This window comes from Nomascus leucogenys, chromosome 2 (genome assembly GCF_006542625.1).
Source record: "Nomascus leucogenys isolate Asia chromosome 2, Asia_NLE_v1, whole genome shotgun sequence".
Classification (NCBI taxonomy): domain Eukaryota; kingdom Metazoa; phylum Chordata; class Mammalia; order Primates; family Hylobatidae; genus Nomascus; species Nomascus leucogenys.
Window position 1 is genome coordinate 148,215,462 of NC_044382.1, and position 16,697 is coordinate 148,232,158.

Genomic DNA, 16,697 nt, shown 5'->3' on the forward strand with positions numbered 1-16,697 from the left:
GTGTATTACATTAGTCTCTGTTTTCACAGAGCAATGCAATTAGGGCTTTCTATCTGGTTTCTGTTGTAACTTTCTTTTTAGGCTTGATGTCTATTCCATGGCTCAGGGCAGGCCATGGATAGGGAAAAAGGCCCCGGAGGCTGAGAAACACAGGTGGCCATGAACTTTTTATAATCCAGCATGAACTGGCCCCCATGGGCAGCCTCTGTTATTGCCCTGTGTCTCCATAAGGCAAAACCGAGTCCAAAGTATGAGTTTGTAATGACTGTTTGACTGAAGGTTTTACAGAGTGAGTGAAGTTACATCAAACACTACACATTATAGATTACTAAAAGTACTTGCATTAGATTTCTTGGTTTTCCTTCCCAATTACTTTGGCCACCAGCCACTCCTGGACTACCCTTCCCCCAAGCCTTTCTCTTTCCACCTATGCCCACTCACAACCCCTAATTCTACATTATGTCCCTTTCTTTATATGGGGAAATGTATCTGTCTGGCTTGGCTTCTCCTTCCACCTCTCCACTTAGCACATAAAGAAACTTCCTCAGGAACCCCTCTCTTCAGAGATCATGGAGAATCATAAACAACGTAATATGTTTTCCTTGTTAAATATTTTCTCCTGTCACTCTGGTTTGACCTTACTCTCTACTCCCCTGACCCTATGCAGGTGGTGATTGTGGGCTTGGCCACGCTTTGTGCAAGTATCTGGATGAGCTGGGCTTCACGGTATTTGCCGGAGTTTTGAATGAAAATGGCCCAGGAGCTGAGGAATTGCGAAGAACCTGCTCTCCGCGCCTCTCGGTGCTCCAAATGGACATCACGAAGCCAGTGCAGATAAAAGATGCTTACAGCAAAGTTGCAGCAATGCTGCAGGACAGAGGTAATGCCGCCAGCACCCTCGGTGCCTTTACCCTCCTCCCGAATGCCCGGCTCTTGTTCCGGCTTAGGCTGATGATGCCCCTCACTCCACTCTGGCCACTACTTGCACTGGAGCACACCTGTGCTGAACCCCTACCATGTGTGGGGGCCTCTATCAACATGAAGACTTTTGGAGTGACTCAGACACAAGCCCACCCATACAGAACTTACAGAAACCTCAATCTCATTCTCTCCAACTTCTCAGTCACTCTCCCATGAATAATTCCCCCAGCCCCAGCTCATTGCTTTTCTGTCCACAATAGCAACATCCATTAGAGTCCCCAGCTTAGAAAAAAAAATACATTCATGGTCACTGTCCTTCTTTACCCATTACCCTTCCTCTTCTCTTTCCTTCATGGCTAAGCTCCATGGAACCCTGCAGCTCTCTGATTCTCTTCCTCACCTTCAATTTGACGTTGGCTTTCACTCTGCCTCCCTAACTGATCTGGCAAAGCTAATCAGTATTAGCCTGAAGAACCAGTTGTTTTTTGTTTTCAACTTTTACTTTAAATTCTGGGTTACACGTGCAGGATGTGCTGATTTGTTACATAGGTAAGCGTGTGCCATGGTGGTTTGCTGCACAGATCCACCCATCCTGTAGGTACTGAGCCCAGGATTCATTAGCTATTATTCCTGATGCTCTACCTCCCCTCCCTCCAACAGACCCCAGTGTGGGTTGTTCCCCACCATGCGTCCATGTGTTCTCACTGTTCAGCCCCCACTTATAAGTGAGAACATGCGGTGTTTGGTTTTTTGTTCCTGCTTTAGTTTGCCGAGGATAATGGCTTCCAGCTCCATCCATATCCCTGCAAAGGATATGAGCTCATTCTTTTTAATGGCTGCATAGTATTCCATGGTGTATATGTACCACATTTTCTTTATCCAGTCTATCATTGATGGGCATTTGGGGTGATTCCATGTCCTTGCTATTGCGACTAGGGCTGCAACGAATCTATGTGTGAATGTATCTTTATAATAGAATGGTTTATATTCCTTTGGATGTATCCCAGTAGTGGGATTGCTGGAAGACCCAGTTTTTAACTTCTCTGCAGTATTTAAGCATGTTGTTTATACTCTCCTCCTTGACTTTGGGGTCCCCAGCCCCCATTGCTCTCCTAGCTCTCCAATCTTTCTTTCCACTTCTCCTGGAAGAAACTTTGCCTCTGTCTCCCCACAAATACAAATGCTTCTGAGGGTTGCATCCGCAGACTTCCCACTCCGTGTGTCCTGAGCCATACTGTTTTCTCCATATACCGAGAGTTCTCAATCCAACTGCACATTAGAATCATTTGAAAATTACCCATGCTGGGGTCCAGGATGGGCTATGTAACTTGGCGGACCCAATGCAAAATGAAAATATGGGGCCCCTCGTTTGATTTCGGAAAATTATTAGGAATGTAAGATGGTGACAGCAGAGACTGAAACCATGTGCAAGACCCTTCTGAAGCACCAGGCCCTGTGTGACTGAACAGATCCCCTAAACCCAATTAAATCAGTCCCTAGGATGGGATCCCAGGTATCATTAGTTTTTAAAGCTCCCAATGTGATGCTAAGGTTAGCGCAGGGCCAAGAAACACTGGTTTATGCCAATAACTCCTAAATCTATTAATATATTACCAACCTAATCCTTCTTGTCCACGTATACAAAGTTATCTATCAGACATCTTCCCTTATACTCCAGAGGCTTCAACTTCAACATATCACATCTTGTTGTTTTTTTTCCCTGCTGCCGTTCTGCAAATTGGTTTGCTCTCCTGCATCCCATAGCGGAGACACTGGCACTACCACCTAACCAGTCATTCAAGCCAGCAACCTGCGGGTCACTGAGACCCTCAGCTTATCCTCAATGCCTGTATCCTACTGACCCAAGTCCTGTCAATTTCACCTCCTGGATAGTTACCTTCCAGCGCCTTCCTACCACTGCATAGCGCTATGACCTAGCACAGACCCTCACCTTCTTCCACCTCGGCTATTCCAATGCCTTCCTTGCAACACATCTTTCCTTCCCCATTACTTTCCAGAGACTAATCTTCCCAGCATTCACATTTTACAATGCCATCCATCTCCTAAAAATCTTTAGACATACAGAGCCTCCATGTGTTGGGGTCCTCCCACATGGCATGCCTGTGATGGGGGATTTATTTTATCAGTGGTTTGCTGGTTCCCTATCAGTGGTTCCCTATCTAAACACCTTAACAAGGATTAGAGGTCCTTTCAGGATAATGGCTCCTGCCAAACTCCTAATTTGCAATACCTGCTGGTTCACTTAGTAAATTCTGACATTTCTGGAACAGAATGTTCTACTTTACATCTCTGCACATCCAGCTTCCTGTTACAGGAATTCCCCTCCCACTCCCACTCCCTTTCCCTAAGACTCTTGTCTTTGTCCAGTGGCAGACTCTAATCCCCCGGGAGACCTGGCTCACACGTAACACTTCTTGCATGGTCTTCTAGGTATTGCAGGTTGTGTTATTCACTTCCTCTTCCAGACACTCACTCATTATGGTTTTCTGTCTCCAGGACTGTGGGCTGTGATCAACAATGCTGGGGTGCTTGGCTTTCCAGCTGATGGGGAGCTTCTTCCTATGACTGACTACAAACAATGCATGGCCGTGAACTTCTTTGGAACTGTGGAGGTCACAAAGACATTTTTGCCTCTTCTTAGGAAATCCAAAGGGAGGCTGGTTAATGTCAGCAGCATGGGAGGTGAGTCAGCATTTTCACAAGTGATCATGGGGTGCCCATCACAAGACATGGCTCATGGCATTCTTTGTGGGCTGAACAAAACACAGGGCATGCAAAGGCAGGGCTGGGTCAGGATTAGTCAAATTGTATATCCCCTGTTGACCTTAACGCAATAGAACCTTTCTCTTCTTTCAAATTCTTTCATGTACAATCTCTTACCTGCCTTCTAACTCATCCATTTGTTACTGGGGATTTAGGGTTCTTATATGTCTTTATAATGTGACTGCCGATACACAAGGTTGCCAGATTTGTACAGGAAATCTCACATTACAAATAATGTCAGCATTTCAGGCAACCTGTTTTCAACACTTCGTCAATTAAACACACTGTGTTCAGTTCCCTGTAAGCTGAGTAGGCAATACCTTCCCTCTGTTCGTGCCGTCAAACAAAAGCTGCCTGCTATTGTTAACCCGAAGATTATCCCCAGTGTTGAGCAGCCTCAACCCAGCTAGGTCAGGATGTGATGACACTGCATGGTTTGCCTCTCTCTGTTTCCAAGAACAAATAGTACACAACTTGAGTCAAGGGCTGAACAGTCTTGCCTTTTTATAAACAATGCCCATGGGTGTCATAGCACGCCCTCTTTTCTGGGACAGACATTTTTAAACTGGGGTTCCTCGGGCTCTTATTCAGTTTGGGGAAGATCCATCGACCCGACTTTTGGGTCACTGGGTCACTGCAGTGGTGAGAGGGAAGCCAAAGGGGTGGGCTCTTGACTCTAGGATCCTGCCTTCAAATAGAGGAGTACCACTCTTCGCTGTTGGATCAATTAATTCTAAGTAAAATTTCTTAAAATAAAGGGTATGACTAGGCTGTTTTTGTTTGTTTTCTTGATTTTTGTGTTTTGTGCTTTTTTTAAATAATGTGAATATCAGTTCTAGAATGATTTGGTCGGGGAGGGGGTTCTTCGTATTTCCTAGACTAATATTGTTGTCCATCACATTCCCTTTCCTGGCTTTAACTCAGTTACTTTCTTAAAACTAACTGCTATGTGTCTTTGACTGGAGTCTTGGTTGGCCTGAGGCATAAGCAAAGAAGAAGGTAGGGAGAGAGAGAGAGAGAGAGAGAGAGTGAGAGAGACAGAGTTGGGGGAGACGAAGTGTCCTTTAGGATGGTTAGGAGCGATGAGTATTATATTTTAGCTGTGTGAGAACCCTAAAGTAGTTCCAATTTCCTGCTACCTTGCCAAAGCAAATGAATCCTGAGAAAACATACGGCAATATTTTCCTAATCTTTGTTCTGAACTTAGCCTTTACAATTTTGGCCTGAATGGAAGCCTCACCTTTCTCATTTCCCTGGAATAGTCTGGTACTTCTGGGAAAGTCTCACAGATTCTCTGCCTCACTTATATAATAAATATTTACTGAAATAACAGAGTACTGCCTCTTCCTTGGCATATTGACAAAGAACTTTCTCTTGTTTTTCTCTGTTCTCAACTTTGAGCAACACCTTCGTGCATATGAGTTCACTTCAGTTATTGCCAAAATGTGGAGTGTGTGCTGTACGCCCAGTGTCTGGCATGCGCCAGCAGCTCAGTTAATCAATGAAGAAATGCAAGTGTATGAATGAGTGAAAAATGGAAAACGGATTAATGAATGGGTAAGTGAAGAGCTTACAATACAAGGCCAGGTGCAGTGGCTCAAGGATGTAACTCCAGCACTTTGGAAGGCCAAGGCAGGAGGATTACTTGAGCCCAGGACTTTGATACCAGCCTGGGCAACATAGTGAGACCTCGTCTGTACAAAAAAATAAAAAAAAAAAAAAACAACGAACCACGCATGGTGGCACGTGCCTGTAGTCCCAGCTACTCAGGAGGCTGAGGTGAATCAGTTGAGCCTGGGAGGTTAAGCCTGCAGTGAGCTGTGTTCATGCCACTGTACTCTAGCCTGGGTGACAGAGTGAGACCCTCTCTCAAAAGATAACTCACAATACAGAGCATACCCTTCAACTTGGCCTCTAAAGCTCTTTCCAAGCCAGAACTTCTTATTCTGTTGTCATGTATTTTCATTGAAGGGAAACTCTGAATGTTAAAATAAATAACACATCTCATTCTTTTAAAAATTATTTTTATTTTTATTTTTGAGAGGGAGTCTCACTCTGTCGCCCAGGCTGGAGTGCAGTGGCGTGATCTCAGTTCACTACAAGCTCCGCCTGAAGGGTTCACGGCATTCTCCTGCCTCAGCCTCCCGAGTAGCTGGGACCACAGGCACCTGCCACCACGCCCAGCTAATTTTTTTGTATTTTTAGTAGGGACGGGGTTTCACCGTGTTAGCCAGGATGATCTCGATCTCCTGACCTCGTGATCCGCCCACCTCGGCCTCCCAAAGTTCTGGGCATATCTCACTCTTATTCTCACCCTCTGGTTGTGCAAATTCATTACACCCAGCTATGTCCACCTATTTTCTTAAGATCATCACCAAGTTAACCTATCTGAAACAAAACTTGCTGTCAGCCCTCCAGAATGCCTAGCAATACAGCTAACTAGGGAGGTGAAAGATCTCTACAATGAAAACTACAAAACACTGCTCAAAGAAATTGGAGATGACACAAACAAATGGAAAAACATCTCATGTTCATGGATAAGAAGAATCAATATCGTTAAAATGGCCACTCTGCCCAAAGCAATTTATAGATTCAATGCTATTCCTATTAAACTACCATTGAGGTTCCTCACAGAACTAGAAAAAAAGATTTAAAAATTAATATGGAACCAAAAAAGAGCATGAATAGCCAAGGCACCACTAATCAAAAAGAAGAAAGCTGGAGGCATCACACTACCTGAATTCAAACCGTACTACAGGGCTACCTGTAAGCAAAAGAGCATGGTCCTGTACAAAAGCAGATACAAAGATCAATGGAACAGAATAGAGGACCCAGAAATAAGACAATACACCTACAACTATCTGATCTTCGACAAACCTGACAAAAACAAGCAATGGGGGTAAGGATTCCCTATTCAATAAACGATGCTGGGGTAACTGGCTAGCCATATGCAGAACATTGTAACTGGACCCTGACTTCTTTCTGTCCTAGTCTTTTGAGTTTCAGAGCTTTGAGTCATCTTGGATTTATTCTTCCCCATGCCTCTCTCTTCTTTCTCCCACCCACTCACCAAGAGGTATGAAGTTTTCCTTCATCACACCCAGCTTTGAATTTCATGTCCCAGAGAAACTCTAGAAATGAGTTTATTTGTAGGACTCAGAAACCACCCAAGGTACGTTATAAAGCTATTAAAACAGTAACAAGAAATCAGAAGAGATGGGAGGCATATGTACTCAACAGGGCCAGGAGTTTGTGTAAAGACAGAAACAAAGCACTGTCAAGGTAGGAAAAAGATATTTCATGCAAATGGATACCAAAAAGATCAGGAGTAGCTATACTTGTATCAGGCAAAATAGATTTCAAGACCAAAACCATAAAAAGAGACAAAGAAGGACATTATATAGTCATAAAGGTGTTTATTCAGCATGAGGATATAACCATTGTAAATATACATGCACCCAACACCAGAGCACCCAGATGTATAAAGGAAATATTATTGGAACTAAACGGAGAGATAGACCTCAATACGTTAATAGCTGGAGACTTCAATACTCCATTTTCAGCTTTGGATAGATCATCCAGGCAGAAAATCAATAAAGAAACATCAAACTTAATCTGCACTATAGACCAAATGGACCTAATTGTTATTTACAGAACATTTCATCCAAAGGTTGCAGAATATGCATTCTTCTCCTGAGCACATGGATTGTTCTCAAGGGTAGACCATATGTTAGGCCACAAAACAAGTCTTAAAACACTTTAAAAAATGAAATAATATCAAGTATCTTCTCTGACCACAATGGACCAAAACTAGAACTAGAAAATAAGAGGAATTTTGGAAACTATACAAGCACATGGAAATTAAACAATATGTTCCTGAGTGACCAATAGGTCAATGAAAAAAACTAAGAAGAAAATTTAAAAATTTCTCAAATGATAAAGGAAATCAAACATACCAAAACCCATGGGATGTGGTGAAAGTAGTAGTACTAAGAGGGAAGCTGGTAGCTATAAGTGCCTACATTAAAAAAGTAGAAACACTTCAAGTACAAAACCTAGTAATGCATCTCAAAAAACTAGAAAAGCAAGAGCAAACCAACCTCAGAATTAGTAGAAGAAAAGAAATCAAAAATATTAGAGCAGAAATAAATAAAATTGAAAGGAAGAAAACAATACAAAAGGTCAACAAAATGAAAAGTTGGTTTCTGGAAAAGATAAACAAAATTGACAAATTTTAATGAGACTAAGAACAAAAGAGACAAGACCCAATAAACGTCAGCGATGACAAAGGAGACATTACAACCAATGCCACAGAAACTCAAAGGATCATTAGAGGCTACTATGAGTAACTAACTATATGCCAATAAATTGGAGAACCTAGAAGAGATGGATAAATTCTTACAGAGAGCCTACCAAGATTGAATCATGAAGGAATCCAAAACCTGAATGGATCAATAACAAGTAATGAGTTCAAAGCCATAGTAAAAAGTCTGCAAGCAAAGAAAAGGCTGGGGCCTCATGGCTTCACTGCTGAATTTTACCAAACTTTTAGTTTTTCTTTTTCTTTTTTTTTTTTACTTTATTATTGAAGAACTAATACTGATTCTACTCGAGTATTCTGAAAAATAGTGGTGGAGGGAATACTTCCAAACTCATCCTACAAGGCCTATATTGTTCTGATAGCAAAACCAGAAAATACATGTAAAAAAAAAAGTAAGAAAATTATAGGCCAATATACCTCATGAACGTTGATGTAAAAATCCTTAACAAAATACTAGTAAACTGAATTCAACAGTGCATTAAAGACCATTTATCATGACTACGTGGGATTTATCCTACAGAAGCAGGGATGGTTCGACCTTTACACAAATCAATCAGTGCGATACATAATCTTAACAGAATGAAGGACAAAACCGTATGATCATTTCAACTGATGCTAAGAAAAGCATCTGATAAAATTCAATATCCCTTCATGATAAAAACCCTCAATAAAAAAAAACTGTGTATAGAAGGAACACATCTCAACATAGCAAAAGCCATATACAACAGACCTATAGCTGGTGTCATGCTGAATGGGAACAAACTGAAATCCTTTCCTCTAAGATCTAGAACACGACAAGGATGCCCACTTTCACCATTGTTATTCCACATAATACTGGAAGTCCTGGCTAGTGCAAGCAGACAAAAGAAAGAAAGAAAGAGCATCCAAGTTGGAAAGGAAGAAGTTGAATTATCCTTGTTTGCAGATGATATGATCTTATATTTGGAAAAAACTAAAGACTCCACCAAAAACAATTAAAACTGATAAACAAATTCAGTCAAGTTGCAGGATACAAAATCAACATACAAAAATCAGTAGCATGTATTTCTTTTTATTTTAGACAGAGTCTCGCCCTGTTGCAAGGCTGGAGTGCAGTGGCGAGATCTCGGCTCACTGCAGCCTCCACCTCCTGGATTCAGGTGATTCTTCTGCCTCAGCCTCCCGAGTAGATGGGACTACAGGTGTGCACCACCATGCCCAGCTATTTTTTTCTTTTTTGTATTTTTAGTAGAGACAGGGTTTCATAATGTTGGCCAGGATGGTCTTGATCTCTTGACTTTGTGATCCACCCACCTCAGCCTCCCGAAGGGCTGGGATTACAGGCGTGAGTATGCCAATGGCAGACAATCAGAAAGAGAAGTCAGGAAAGTAATCTCATTTACAGTAGCTACAAATAAAATGAAATACCTGGGAATTAACCTAACCAGAGAAGTGAAAGACTTCTACAATGAAAATTATGTAATATTGATGAAAGAAATTGAAGAGGACACAAAAATTGAAAGATATTCCATGTCCATAGTTTGGAAAAATCAAAATTGTTCAAATGTCCATACTATTCAAAGAAATCTATAGATTCAATGCAATCCATATCCAAATACCAATGACATTCTTCACAGAAATAGAAAAAGAAATCCTGAAATTTATATGGAACCACAAAAGACTGAGAAGAGCCAAAGATATCCTGAGCAGAAAGAACAAAACTGGAGGAATCACATTACCTGACTTCAGATTATACTACAGATTTGTAGTAACCAAAACAGCATGGTACTGGCATGAAAACAGACATATAGACCAACGGAACAGGATAGAGAACCCAGAAATAAATCTACACATCTATGGTGCACTCATTTTCAACAAATGCAATAACATACCAGGCAAAGGACAGTCTATTCAATAAATGGTGCTGAGAAAACTCAGCCAGGCGCTGTGGCTCATGCCTGTAATCCCAGCACATAGGGAGGTCAGGTGGATTGCTTGAAGCCAGGAGTTCAAAACCAGCCTGGGCAACATGGCAAAACTCTGTCTCTACAAAAATTACAAAAAATTAGCCAGGCATGGTGGCATGTGCCTGTAGTCCTGGCTACTTGGGAGGCTGAGGTGGGTGGATCACTTGAGCTCAGGGAGATAGAGGCTGCAGCGAACTGTGATCACACCATTGCACTCCAGCCTGGGTGACAGAGTGAGACACTGTTTCAAAAAAAAGAAAGGAAGAAAGACAGAAAGGAGAAAGAAAGAAAGAAAGAGAGGAAAATTAGAAAGGAAAAGAAAGAAAAACAAACTGGATATCTATATGCAGAAGAATGAAAATAGATTCCTGTCTCTCACCATATAAAAAAATCAAATCAAAATGGATTCGATACTTAAATCTAAGACCTCAGACAATGAAACTATTGTACTATAAGAAAACATTAGGGAAACTCTCCAGGACATTGGAATTGGCAAAAATTTCTTGAGTAACACCCAACAAGCACAGGCAAATGAGATCACATCAAGTTAAAAAGCTTCTTCACAGCAAAGGATACAATCAACAAACTGAAGAGACAGCCCACAGAATGGGAGAAAATATCTGCAAACTAGCAATTTGACAAGGACTTAATAACCAGAAACTATAAGGAGCTCAAACAACTCTACAGGAAAAAATCAAATAATCTCATTTAAAATGTACAAAAGATCTGAATAGGCATTTCTCAAAAATGACAAGACATACAAATAGCAAACAAGTATGTGAAAAGGTGCTCAATATCATTGATCATCAGACAAATGCAAATCAAAACTACAATGAGATATGATCTCACCCCAGGTAAAATGGCTTTCATCCAAAAGTCAGGCAATAACAAATGCTGGTAAGGATGTGGAGAAAGAGAACCCTTGTACACTGTTGGTGGCGATGTAAATTAGCACAAATGCTATGGAGAATAGCTCTAAAAATAGAGCCACCATATTATCCAGCAATTCCACTGCTAGATATGTACCCAAAAGAAGGGAAATCAGTATATCAAGGAGATACCTACACTCCTATGTGTGTTGCAGCACAGTTCACTATAGCCAAGATTTGGAAGTAACCTAAGTGTCCATCAACAGATTAGTGGATAAAGAAAATGTGGTACATATACACACAATGGAGTAATATTCAGCCATATAAAAGAATGAGATATTGTCATTTGCAAGAACATGGATGGAACTGGAAGTCATTATGCTAAATGAAATAACATAATGATTATAAAGACAAACTTCACATGTTCTCACTTATTTGTGGGAGCTAAAAGTTAAAACAATTGAACTCATGGAGATAGAGTAGAATGATGGTTACCAGAGGCTGGGAAGAGTAGTGGAGAGGACTAAGGAGGGGGCCGTAGGAATGGTTAATGGGTACAAAAAATAGTTAGAAAGAATGAATAAGATCTAGTATTTGATAGCACAACAGAGTGACAATAGTCAATAATAATTTAATTGTACATTTAAAAATAACATTAAAAATAACTGGATTGTGTGCAACACAAGGATAAATGCTTAAGGTGATGGAGACTCCATTTGCCTCAATGTGATTATTATGCATTGCATGCTTGTATCAAAACATCTCATGTAGCACATAAATATATACATCTACTATGTACCCACAAAATACTAAAAATTAAAAAAAAAAGAAACAAAGCTCTGAAATGATTGATTTTCCTCTGTGTAAGTTTGCTAGGGCTACCACAAGAAAATACCACAGACAAGGTGTCTTAAAAAAACAGAAATTTCTTTTCTCACAGTTCTGGAGGCTGGAAGTCCAAGACCAAGGTGTCGGCAGGGTTGGTTGCTCCTGAGCTCTCTCTCCTCGGCTTTCAGATGACCACCTTTTTGCTGTGCCCTCACATGGTCATCTCTCTGTCTGTTGCACCCCTGGTATCTCTTCCTCTTCTTATAAGAATGGCAGTCATACTGAATTAGGGCACCACTCTTATGATCCCATTTAACCATAATCATATTTTTAAAGGTTCTATCTTCAAATACAGTCACGTTCCAAGGTACTGGAGGTTAGTACTGCCACATATAAACTTTTCTGGGTGGTGGGGGGAACAATTCAGTCCATAACACCGTAATTGATAAGGAATAGGGGAATTCAGCAGAGAACACAGTCAGGGACTCTCTAGCACTTACTGGACAGTTTTATGAAAAAACAGAAAAGATTTTGAGCTGGAAAAGAAAAAGCTAGAATATAACACAAGGATTAGAAAAGTCAAAGTATGTGTAAAAGGCAATATATAACCAACAAATCCACACAAATTAACATCCAATGTGATGCTGACTTGTTGATATATCTTTGGCAAAATTAATGTAACAGTAACTTTGGAAACATGCTTATCTGGGAGTTCATTGCTGTTATTTTCATTTTGAAGCAAGGTGCATGTAGGGAGAGAGGCAATCAGTTACTAATAAGGGCTCCAGAAGAAGCACGTGGTTGCCCTGACCCACCAGGTTGTCTTCAGTCTCGCACCTCTGTCACCTTCTGAGTGACAAGAATTTTGGTGGCATAGATTTATCATGGAACTTTGCACCAGCCAGGAAAAACTGAGCTGGAATTGATTACTCTGTTCCAGTTATTCATTGCTGCAGAGTAAATAACCCTGAAGAAACTATCTCAGGCTGCTGTGAGTAGGCAGCTGCTCTGGGAGGCAGAATAATTAGTCCCCAGAGACATACACGTCCCAGTGTCTGCAACCTGTGACCCTGTTACCTCATGTGCAAATGGTACTGTGCACACGTGATTGAGTGAAGGATCTTGAGATGAGGAGGTTATCCTGGATATTCTGGATGAATCTGATGCAATCACAAGGGTCCTTATAAGAAAGAGCCATGAGGGTCAGAGTCAGAGAGAAACTGGAAGATGGTACCTAGCTGGCTCTGAAGATAGAGGAAGGGGCCAGGAACCAAGGAATGCAGGTGGCTTCTAGAAGCTGGAAAAGTCAGGGGAACTAGCTCTCCCCTAGAGCCTCCAGAAGGAGCATGACCCTGCTGACGCCTTGATTTTATCATAAGATAATACATTTGTAATGTTTAAGCCACTAGATTTGTAGTAATTTGTTATAGCAGCTGTGGGAAAATAATGTGTCTGGTTTAACCTTCTCTGATTTATAACAAATCACATGCACCTAATTACCGATTCCAAACATTTTTCTTTTTTCTCCTCAAATTTAAACTTCATTCCTCCCAATCTTATGTAATTCGCGTCTCCATGAACACTTTCTCCTCATTCTTTACACCATGTTGAAGGAACGCTTAGCACTTTATTGCGTTCCAAAAAGGCAGCGCCAATCAAACAGATTTTACTAGAGATTCCATGTATCACAAAGCACCATTTAACGCAAATTCCCTTTAGATTCTAGTTGTTGTTGTTGTTTTTGTTTTGTTTTGTTTTTCCTCCTTCCGAAGGTCTTCAGTTGCCAGCCACCTCACTTCTGGTTACTTCCCCCTCCCTGTCCATCCTGGCTCCCAAATCTCTTTGGTTCCTTTCCTCATCTTTCCCTCTCCTTCCTTCCTCCACATAACCAGCACGTTCATATCACATCCACGTACTCTTAGCTGCTCAATAAGCTAAACACTTCCTTTGGATCTGCCCTCCTTGGAAGGCAAGAGGTGTGCAGAATAGAAGAAAAAATTATTTCAAATCGTGTTTGCTGTTTATTTGTCTGCTCTATTCCCTTCCTCTCTGAAACTCTCACAAGCAAACTGAAGCTGTCCCGCATGAACTTCTCTAACTGCTCCTCTCTCCTTCTGTTGTCACTCATTCTCCTCTTCAGCCTTTCCTCCTTCCTCCTCCCCACTAGCTCCTTCTCTCTCCCTGGGCCTTTCATTCTACCCCAGGCTATGCTCTAAGGATGATTCCTCCCCAGGCTCTCAATCCTTTTCTGTTTGAGCTGGACTGGGAGCCAGGAGGGTGGGGCTCTCCTCTTCACTTCCTGGTTGGGTGACACTGCTGGAAAACCTGAGGTCCTATCGCGTCTCTAAGCTCCACTTTTGTCCCCATAAAGTGGAGGCAATAAGAGTGGACAAATAAGCAGAGGAAATATGACCACATAGGACGATTCTGAGGTTTAAATAAAATAATTATCATAAAGTTCTTAGCATAGCTGCTTATGTATAGTAAGTCTTCCCTGAAGGTTATGAGTTATTATTATTTTTATTAATGGACACTGCCCCACACTTCTTTATTTTTTAAATTAATTTTAATTTTAAGTTCTAGGGTACATCTATGTTCCATTACAGCACTATTCACAATAGCAAAGACATGGAATCAACCCAATTGCCCATCGATGACAGATTAGATAAAGAAAATGTGGTACATACACAGCATGGAATACTACATAGGCATAAAAAGAATGAGATCATATCCTTTGCAGGGACACAGATGGAGCTGGAAGCCATTATCCTTAGCAACCTAATGTAGCCACAGAAAAGCAAATACTGCATGTCCTCACTTGTAAGTGCGAGCTGAACAATGAGAGCTTTTTTCCCCTTTTCCCCTGAGCTCCTTCAAAAGCTAGGTGACTTGCAGCCTATACTTCTTGACAACCTCATTAACCCATTAAAGTTTGGCTCCTTTGTTTTCCATTAAAGACTGCTCAGTTCCGTGTGCCCACTGGCCACTTCTTATCCACCTTGCTGTCTCTATCAGGCAGAATTTCCACACCCTCTCCTGACCTTCTACCTGCTTGTCCAGCCTCAATGAGAAGTTCCATGTGCCTCTCATTTGGGCAGAGGCAGCCAGAGTTGGAACGTACACACTGCTTAAAAGGATGTTTGTCTGAAAGTTCAAACTCCAAAAATGTCCTCCTCAATAGGTTTCTTTGCAGCTTTTTGAATATGCATATGAATATAACCACATTTTAAAAATCCACTCATCAGTTGATGGACATTTAGGTTCATTCCAATTTTTGGTTATTATGAATAATGCTTCTCTGAATATTTTTTGTACAAGCTTTAGTGTGGACACTATAAATTTTATGTAAGGGTTAGCTATTATTTCTATCACTTTCTGTGTCCTTGGGAAAGTCAGTTAAACTCTCTACACTTTAGTGTTTTCATTTTTTAAAATGAGGTTCCTGAGGACAATACGAGAATCTACCTCCTATGACTGTTGTGACTATTAAATACATTTAGAGCTGATGTTAAAACACTCAGAACAGTGCTTGGCATACAGTAGACACCTAATAAGTATTAAGAGTTATTATGAAGGATCCATTACATTCCAGGCATTTGTTGAATTCTCTCAGGTATACGACCCCAATAACCTATGTAAAGTTGCTATCCTCATTTTGCAGTTATAAGAACCAAGGTTAGAAGGGTTCAGTGACTGGCCTGTAAGCTAGAACTTGAACTTGAACTTAAGTTTCATGTTCTGACTCACCAAGCCACCTCGTTCCCTGGTGACTCGCTGTCACCATATGTTACCACCACATCAAACACAAGGTCAAGGGGTCTCAGATGCTCTTCCGAGTGGTACCTTATTGACCATTTTTTGCTTTCTACTAGCTCCACTGTTAGATGCTTGTTCCAGCCTAACTCCTAATCTTGTGTGGAAATAAAGTCAACATAACCCATGTCTTCTAAATACACTCCTACGGGTGGGAATTTCCAGGAGTGGGATGGGGAGAAACATTACTTCTTTAAGTTCTTCTCTAAGAAATGCAATCTAGAGTCAACCACGTCCTTCCCTCTGGTGTCCTTCCCTCCTACATCTTCCATCCCTAAAGAAAGGAACACGAAAGGGAAGGAGTAAGAGACACCATGTAGGAATACAGGTAAGAATCTTCTAGGATGCCAAGCAAGCAGAATGAAGACAGACTTCCCGGGTTTTAATCCTGTCTCTACCAGTGACAACTGTGTCACCTTGGGAAGAGTTCTGAACCTCTAAGTTGCAGCCTCCTCATTTTAAGATGAGGATAATAGTAATTGCTTCTTCTGGGGGCCATGGAGAGATGAGATGAAATAACACGTTTAAGCATCAGCCTTGTGCTTGGCATGCAGTGAATGGTCCAGTAGCATTAGTGACCCAAAAACCATCCCATCATGAGGATCTGGGGCAGCAGCTGACAGTCTGTGCGCTTGTAGCTTCTTAATCTGCCAACTGCTTGTATCACTGCCTCTGACTGTGACACTGAATTACCCTTCATCCTCTGCCCCGTCACTTACTAGCTCCTGAGGAGATGACCCCAACAGTTAACTCCTTCCAGATTTGACCATGTCTACTACAGGAGGAGACTTTTCCCCATTGTAATAACATGCTGATTATCCCTTCCACACAAATAGCATAGCTCTTTAACCCCAATCCTAGCAAGGCAGTTGGATAAATATTTAACCAAGGATCAGAGGCATGAGAGGCAACTCTGATGGTACAAAGGGCAGTTGGAAAAGCTTTCTGTTTCAGAGGCCTAAAAGCGCCAGTTTTCCTCTTCAGAAATGTTTGCATAAACACTTGTGTGCAATTGCATGCTATGCTTGAAAACAAGCCCTTCTAAAATGACCTAGGCCTCAGAGATTTTGTGTCATTGTGGCTTAAATCTTGCTCTTCCGTTTCTAGCTGGGTGACCTAGGTCAGGTCACCTTACTTGTCTGTCTCTATCTTCAAATGAGGGTCATGTAGCACCTGAGTCTGGGTCAATATTTCTCAACCTTGGCACTATTGGCA

The 16,697-nt window shown here is 41.3% G+C and overlaps 1 protein-coding gene across 1 annotated transcript in view; it reads left to right on the forward strand.

Moving 5' to 3' along the window:
- Positions 1–16,697, forward strand: part of HSD17B2 (hydroxysteroid 17-beta dehydrogenase 2) — a 62,860-nt gene that overhangs the window by 31,999 nt on the left and 14,164 nt on the right. The window contains exons 2-3 of the mRNA XM_003272477.3: positions 668–880; positions 3,439–3,624. Of these exons, the coding sequence (XP_003272525.1) occupies positions 668–880; positions 3,439–3,624 (399 nt within the window). The remainder of the gene's footprint in view (positions 1–667; positions 881–3,438; positions 3,625–16,697) is intronic.